The 7,902-nt window shown below is 41.7% G+C and overlaps 1 protein-coding gene across 1 annotated transcript; it reads right to left on the bottom strand.

Annotated features, from left to right (window-relative positions):
* Window positions 1–557: 557 nt before the first annotated feature.
* LOC149197112 (uncharacterized) lies at window positions 558–4,670 on the bottom strand. Its single transcript, XM_089408566.1, has 2 exons — window positions 4,189–4,670; window positions 558–3,876 (listed from the first exon to the last, which is right to left on the bottom strand). Exons 1-2 carry the CDS (start codon window positions 4,668–4,670, stop codon window positions 558–560), a joined length of 3,801 nt encoding a protein of 1,266 aa, XP_089264692.1.
* Window positions 4,671–7,902: the final 3,232 nt, after the last annotated feature.

Genomic DNA, 7,902 nt, shown 5'->3' with positions numbered 1-7,902 from the left:
ATAATATTTTATTTTAATATATTTATATATTTATATATATATATAACCTATCTTTTATGAATTACCAACCAATTATTATTAATTTGGTTTTCTTTTAAATAATAATGATGAATCTATCTCTATTAACACCTATATATATATGAAATTGCTAACTATACCCACACATATATATATATATATATATATATGAAATTGCTAACTATACCCACATTAAATTGTCATTTTGTTTTTAAATGCATCTAGTATTTTCGTAAAATTCATAGAATTGTTTTGATTGTGTTATATATTGGTTACTTTAGATTAATATGTAAGTTTGTTTTTTTTTAACAGAAACAGATAGAGAGATGTATTACTTTCTGGCCAAAATGCCGTAATTCTGATTACAATGTGCAGAGCAAAATCCAGAGAGCTCTTTGTCCAGGTCCGAGATCTCTTTTTCTATGCTACACCAGAGATTTTTACAAGTTGTTTTCCGGGCAACCGCCTCTATTTTTCCCAAATTAAAGATGCAAACAAACTGCTTCAGCAAGAGACAATAAAACATAATCACCAAGAGGTTAAGGAATGGGATCCCAACCTTCTTCTCCATCTCTGAGGATCACTCCGAGGGGGAGAAGGGCTGCTTTATTAGCTTCAGCGTCAGCCTCTTTGTTATTATCTCTCTTGACATGATAGAATTTCAAACTCTGGAAGGAGTTTGATAGGATTCTTGTTTTGGTGATCAATCTGGACAGTCTTAGATCTGTTGGGGTAGAGCTGTCTATGAAAATTTTTATGATAGTCTGCGAGTCTCCCATCACTATTGCATCATTGATTCCGAGGGATTTAAGTTGTTTCAGTCCTTGGAAAAGGGCTAGAGCTTCAGCTTGCATACTGGTGTTGAAGCCCACTCCCCAGGCAAATCTAAGAGCAATTTTGCCATCCGCTCTCTTAACAACTCCACCAGCACCGGATCTGCCCGGGTTGCCTTTGGCAGCCCCATCGAAGAAAAGGATAATGTGATCCTGCTTTGAACAAAGAGCCAAGAAATCTGAGGCATTAAGACGAATTTGCCAGTCTTTAGGGAGAACGGGAGGCCTGACAATTTCATTGAAGCGGAGGTCCAGGGAGTCACTCCAAGCTGCATCGAGGTCACTCAGTCCTGCCCCATCCAACTGATCACCAACGCATTCCTTTAGCTGAGTTTTTATTTTAATCCAGACAGTATTATGATCTCTCTTCTTATCTCTGAAGATCCTCTGATTTCTTTCCAACCAGGTGAACCAACAGATTAATTTGGGAAGGATACACCAGGCGGCTTTGAGGTGAACATTTTGGGAAGAGCCTCCAGGATACGACGTCTTCCAGTTCGAAAACAGCTCTGGAATATTATTGGGGAGGATGATGTCCGCCCGCCAAGAGCCTAAGGCCGCATTCCAGAGATTGGCCACGAAATTACAGTTCAGCATTAGATGCGCAGCGGTTTCTGATTGTTCACCACACAAGGAACAGCGAGAAGGGCCATGATAACCTCTTTTGTGGAGTCTATCATCCGTCAATATTCGCTGGTGATAGAGAAGCCAACAAAAATAGTCAATTTTTGGAAGCGAACTTTGATGCCAGACTCCTTTCCATGGTTTCAGGTCTGAGGGAACATGAGGATGCGCTAAGAGTTGCCTGTATCCCTGAGACACGGAGTAGCGCCCAGACGACGAGCCCCAACCACGAGTGTCTGGCTTTCTGCTGCTCATAGGAGCCTTACCATTGAGGAAGTCTAAGAAAATAGCCAGTTCTTTGGTTAGGGACTGAGGAACCTCAAAATTTATCCAACTGAGCCAGTATCCATTCTCCCATTTAGATATGTCCCACAGTGTATTGAACCCCGAACTGTGCATCCAGTCTTTCAGCGCTGACAGGGATCTATCATCAGACAGAGGGTCGCAGCCCATAATACGATCCTCCCAAATTCTGATTTGCTTGCCATTGCCAGGGATCCAATGAGCGTGATCATTGATTAGGGAGAAGGATTTTGCACAGAGCTTTTGAATAGGTGAGCCAGTGTTTGCTCTGGGATGGTCAAGACACCTTTTCCTCTGCCCACGAAAGAACTTTTTCCACAAGGCAATCTGAGCCCACCCCGGCTTTGGGGCAATAATCCTCCAGATCAGTTTTGCACCCAACGCCAAGTTTTGCATGCTGATGTTCTTAAAGTTCAGTCTGCCTTCCAATCTGGGCATGGAGATTTTAGTCCAGCTTAATAGAGGAGTTTTCTTTTCGTTGGCCTTCTCGCCTTTCCAAAAGAATTTTCTGATATGGTCCTCCATTTTCTTCATAATTCCAACAGGGGCCAGCATCACTGCAAATTGATAGATGGGGAGGCTGTTGAGGACAAATTTTATTAGAACTGACTTACCTGCCAGATTAAGCCAGTTAAAACCCCAGGAATGAATCTTAGACTCGAACTTTTCTAGCAGGGGCAACCAATCTCTGTTGGCAGCGCGATGTAAAAAGATAGGGAGACCCAGATACTTGAAGGAGGACCAAGACAAGGAAGCCGCGAAACCGAAGCAACTGGAGATGGCCTGCAATGTGGAGGCAGGGGTATTCCAGCAGTAGATATGGCATTTTCCTTTGTTCAGCTTACTTCCTGATTCTTCACAGTATTCTTCAACCACTTCTTTGAAACTTTTAGCTGAGGACACAGAGGCAGCGCCCAGCAAGAGGGAATCGTCCGCAAATAACACGTGGTTTATGTTGTTAACACCTCTCGCAATGTTCAGACCCATTAGTTCTTGATCTTGTTGCTTTTTGTTCAAAAGAAAGCTGAGGACGGAAGCTTGAAGGACAAAGAGCAGGGGGGATAAAGGACACCCTTGCCTCAAACCACGAGAGGCTTTGAAGAAATCTGAGGCCCTCCCATTCACCAGAGGGGCTATCCAGGGCTCGCTGATACAGGCCTTAACCCAATTGACAAATTTGGAGCCAAACCCGAATTTGTGCAGGACCTCGAATAGAAAACTGTGTCTCACTCTGTCAAAGGCACTTTCTAGATCTAGCTTGACAGCCATACCTTTCTCTTTGTGGACCATACTGGAGTGGATCGCCTCTTGGACCAGGACAAAGTTGTCCACAATTTGTCTTCCCTTGATAAATCCTCCCTGGTTCGCAGGTATGATGTTCGGAAGGATGGTTTTTAATCTGTTGGCAATAACTTTCGTGATCAGCTTATAACCTATATTGCATAGAGATATAGGGCGAAACCGGCTGAAGGAGTTGGCTCCTTTCTCCTTGGGAATGAGGGCCAGGAAGGCCGAATTGGTGCTTCCCCCAATTTTCTGGCACTCTTTGGATTTCCTTATCATTCTGCATAGGTCTTTCTCCACTATCTGCCAACAGGTTTGAATGAATCCGACAGTGAAACCGTCAGGGCTTGGGGCCTTGTCCGGTTCCATAGCGAAGAGAGAGGCCTTTATTTCATTATTAGTGATCTCAGCATCCAGGAATTGATTATTTCTTTCAGTTATCAGGGAGGGCACCTCATTCACGATGGAAGGAGCATGATCGGCGGCCTCTTCTTCACTGTAGAGATTTTTGAAGTGAGTGAAGGCAGCGTTTTTTATGCATCTGATGTCTCTATGAATGGTGGTCTCAACTTTGATTTCTGAGATGGAGTTGAAGCATTTTCGGGCCTGAGCTTGCTTGTGGAAGAAAGAAGAGTTTCTATCTCCCGCCTTGAGCCAGAGACTGCGGGATTTTTGTCTCCAAAACTCTTCCTCTGCCAAGCTAGCCTTAAGAAACATGCGCTGAAGGTTAGCCTCCTTGTCAAGTAATTCTTTAGTGATCTCAACATTTTCCGATGCCAAGTGATGCGATTCAAGACGCTCCTGGATCATTTTCCTTTCCACAGCAGGATTTGGTAATGATTTTACCCAGGACTTTAGAGCAGTTTTGACTCTCCTAAGTTTCTCTTCCCAGACAAAGAATGCAGAGCCTTTGACAGGGAGCTTCCAGGTTTCTTTTATCAGAGGCAAGAAGGACGGCTCCTTGGCCTAGTGAGTGTTGAATTTGAAAGGAATGGGACCTTGATCCAGATGAGCCAACAGCTCAAGTTTAGTGAGGCAGTGATCGGAAACACTGCAAGGGAGGATATGCATTCTAGATTCTAGACCAAGAAGAAGAAAAGAGCTTTGGACGAGAAATCTATCTAACCTTGCAGCGATGTGGCCAGGTCCGATTCTTTTGTTAGTCCATGTGTACTTCCCAGCCGAAGGCTTGATGTCGATCATATCCCAGTCGAGCAGCAAGTCCTCAACCCATTCCCGCGCCGGGTCCCTGACGATGCTTCCTCTGCATTTTTCAGCCACTGATAATGTTAGATTAAGATCTCCTGCTATGATAATGTTGGCTAAGTCTTCAGTATCTACCAGATTCCTAATGGAATCCCAACAGTGCTTTTTCTCTGCTGAGCTGACGGGAGCATACACATTGAAGAGGGAGAGTGTCATAAATGTTTCTGTATGATGGATTTTTGTGAACAGCCAATGGGTATTTTTAACTTCTCTGAGCTTTGTAAATTTGTTTGCATTCCAGATAGAACCCAGTCCACCGGAAGCACCTCGAGCTGATACTGCTAGACCTTCGCTTTGTTTCCACAACTTCTTGCCGATCTGGAGGAAGGCATAGTCCTCCATTTTAGTCTCCTGGATGAGGAGTAGGTCGGGAAGTTCTGCTCTTATCAAACTTCTTATAGCTTCTTCTTTTTTCTGCTCCCGATAACCCTGCATTTCCAGGAGACGATCTTCATCACTTGCATTTTGAAGGATGAGCTCCCCTAGAGCTCAGAGGCTTATTTATGTTCTTCTTCGGAGTATTTGCCAAAAGCTTCTCAAGGGTTGGTTGACTACCCTGGAGCTTGTCTTTGTAGGTCTCTTGTTCTCTTTTTTCCCGCGCAGATTTTCGACCTCTCAATGATCTTCTGGCCGAGGTTTGCGAAGTTCCTATTTCGCCTTCTTCTTCTGATTCCTCCGAACTTTGCACCTCCTCTGTCTCTACAATGGGAGTCTCTTTTGGTTTGTCTTCGTTGCTTTCCACCTGTACTGATTCCATGGGGGGCTCTTTGGGGATTAATCCTTCTTTCTACCGCTCTGGTTCTAGGGAACCTTCCGTAGCTGGGCTTAACAGAATATATTTGTTTCCTTGTTCTTCCATGGCAGGGGTTTGGTTGCTAGGGGCAACCTGTGAACCATTGCCTTTCATATTGCCTGGTTGATTGGCTTTGTGGGTATTTTTGGATCTTTTAACCTGGGTCCAGCCTTCATCCTTGCCTTTCTCCATTTCAATATTCTTTGGACAGTTCCGAGCGAAGTGGCCATAAACCTGACATTTCCTGCACTTGAACGGGAGCTGCTCATAGTCCAGCTTCTGGACATGAGACCAGCTTCCAACCCTGATCTTTACTGCCTCGGGCAAGCCAACTTCCAGATCAACTTCAACGCAGATTCTTGCACAGTCGAATTGATCTTTGTTATTTGCACGATCAATGAATTTGCCCAAGGTGTTACCAATGTGCTTTAGGGATTCCCAGTTCTAGCAATGCACACGCAGATTGGGCAGCCTAACCCACACAGGAACGGCTATGGGAATGTCAACTGAAGGGTCAAAATCAGGCATCCACTTGTTGAGGTACAACCCTTGAGGGCCCATGAAATAGGGGCCATTACGGAATATCAGATCCTTATCCTCTTTATCAGTAAATTCAAACATGAAGAATCCCTTCCCTAGAAAATACGAGGTGACACCATTCTTAATCAAAGGAGCCCAGTTTCTAGCAATCCAGTTCTCCGTGGATTTGGGAGAGGGCCAGAGGCCCGTGAACTGGCCTACCAGAGCTCTCTCAGCCAGCGAAAGGGCGACCTTGATCGGACCCTCAGGGGGGAGCGAGATCTCTGGAATGTCGTCCAAACGTTTAACGAATTTCGCAGCCTCTGAAGCTTTCTTCTTTGGCAGGGATTCCAGGAGCTTAAGAAAGGCTTCAGCATCGGAAGGGGGAGGCGGAGGGGGCGGATCCATTGAAGCAGCAACCACAACAGCGGCCTTGATCAAACCCCACAAGCCATCTCAGGTGCAACAAACTGGGGAGCTCCAGCAGAACTTCAGCGCGCAGGGAGGCCACCGCGAAGGGGAGCGCCTCGCAGAGGGAAGAGCCCGCCCCAGTGCGCAGGAAGGCCACCGCGAAGGGGAGTGTGACGTAGAGGGAAGAGCCCGCAGGAGGCCAACAGTGCGAGCAGCCCAAGGGCCGAGCCAAAGGCAAGGGCATAGAAGAGCGGCGACTCGGTCTCGCAGCGAAAAAATATATATGTAAGTTTGTTAGAGTGTCTCCCATGTTTCTATAAAAAAAAGTAGTCTAACTTATAGACGAAATACTCTTTTTCGTTATTTTTAATTAAAGTTTGACAGAAATTTTTAAATAAATGAGTTTAAGTTATTTAATATGTGAAATTTAAATGCTCTAGATTTTTCAGGTGCTAAATCCATTTATGCATTCAAAAATATATTTTAGAAAACAAAAAATCACAATCTTACTTGTGATTATATCATGAAATTCAAGTGAAAAAACCATTTCATTTATGTATTATTTTGGTTTTTTATTATAATGATTACTTTTAGCTATTTTTATTAGAAAAATATAATAATTTTCTATATGTCCTAAAATTTTAAAGTTTGATATGTGATTTAAGGGTTGAGATTGAAAGAAGACAATGCTTAAGGTTTAATAAAGAATACAAATTGATATGTATATGTATGCAAACTTTTACCACCATCATATTATAACCTTTGCATTGGTATTGACAAAAAGAAGATTCACAATGTAGGGTTTTGATAAAGTAAAAAAATCAAAGCAAAGATTATACTTTTGACTCAAAGGTCACTTTACCAAGGTACTAAAATAAGTATATGACTCGCTAGTTATCGATTCTAATACTTGAAAGATTTTTTATCATATGAAGTAAAGAAAATAATTTTACATATATATTTTGTATTTTAGAGGAACTAAACAATCTAATAATATCTATTACTTGTTTTCTACAATAAAGGGATTTAAATCTTGGATTTCTCACTTTTCACATGACTACTTTGATCACCAATTAAACTCCCTCCATACATTTATACATTTATTTTAATTTAAATTATATAATTTATAAGTCTCTGTCTCTTAAAGTGAGCATAGAAAACCCATTTTTAACTTATCAAATGAAACAAAATCTTATAAAAATATAAATAAAATTATGTAATGCATAACTTAAATAAAAAAATAATAATTACACGAACAAGCACCTTAAAATGCAATTAAATGGAAAATTAGATGATTCAAACATGGATTCACTCTCATGCATACCTACAACGAAAACAACTCGTAAAAGGGATTAGGCACTGCATACTTTAAATTTCATGGAAAAGTAATTACACACATTTTTATCATATGAACAAACACATTCAAAAGAAATTAAATGAAGAATTGGAACCATACACCATGGATTCCTACCCATACAACTATTAGATTAGTCAACCATGATTCACTGTCATACATACCTACCAAGGAAAACAACTGGTAAAAGGGATTAGGCAATGCATACCTTAAATATCATGGAGAAGTAATTACACACATTTTTATCATATGAACAAACACCTTGAAAAGCAATTAAATGAAGAATTGGATCCATACACCATGGATTCCTACCCATACAACTGGTGTTATATAATGCATACCAACCAACGAAAACAACTGGTAAAACAGATTCATAAATCATGGATTCCTGCCCATACGACTGGTGTTATATGATGGATACATTGGATGTTATAAAATTAATGAATGAAAAGAACTGGTTCATGATGGATACCTTGGATATTATAAAATTAATAAAT

This window comes from Pinus tabuliformis, chromosome 2_2 (assembly GCF_031772625.1).
Source record: "Pinus tabuliformis cultivar Carrire ecotype Pingquan chromosome 2_2, CPIR1, whole genome shotgun sequence".
Taxonomy (NCBI): Eukaryota; Viridiplantae; Streptophyta; class Pinopsida; order Pinales; family Pinaceae; genus Pinus; species Pinus tabuliformis.
This window is presented reverse-complemented; position numbering and strand designations above follow the sequence as displayed.

What these genes read in the sequence shown, in the direction of transcription:
- LOC149197112 (XM_089408566.1), bottom strand. Translation starts at nt 4,670, where the DNA reads ATGGAGGACTATGCCTTCCTCCAGATCGGCAAGAAGTTGTGGAAACAA. An exon ending in CCTGGCCACATCGCTGCAAG is followed by an intron (nt 3,877 to 4,188) that starts GTTAGATAGATT and finishes TGCTGTGGAAAG; the next exon opens with GAAAATGATCCAGGAGCGTC.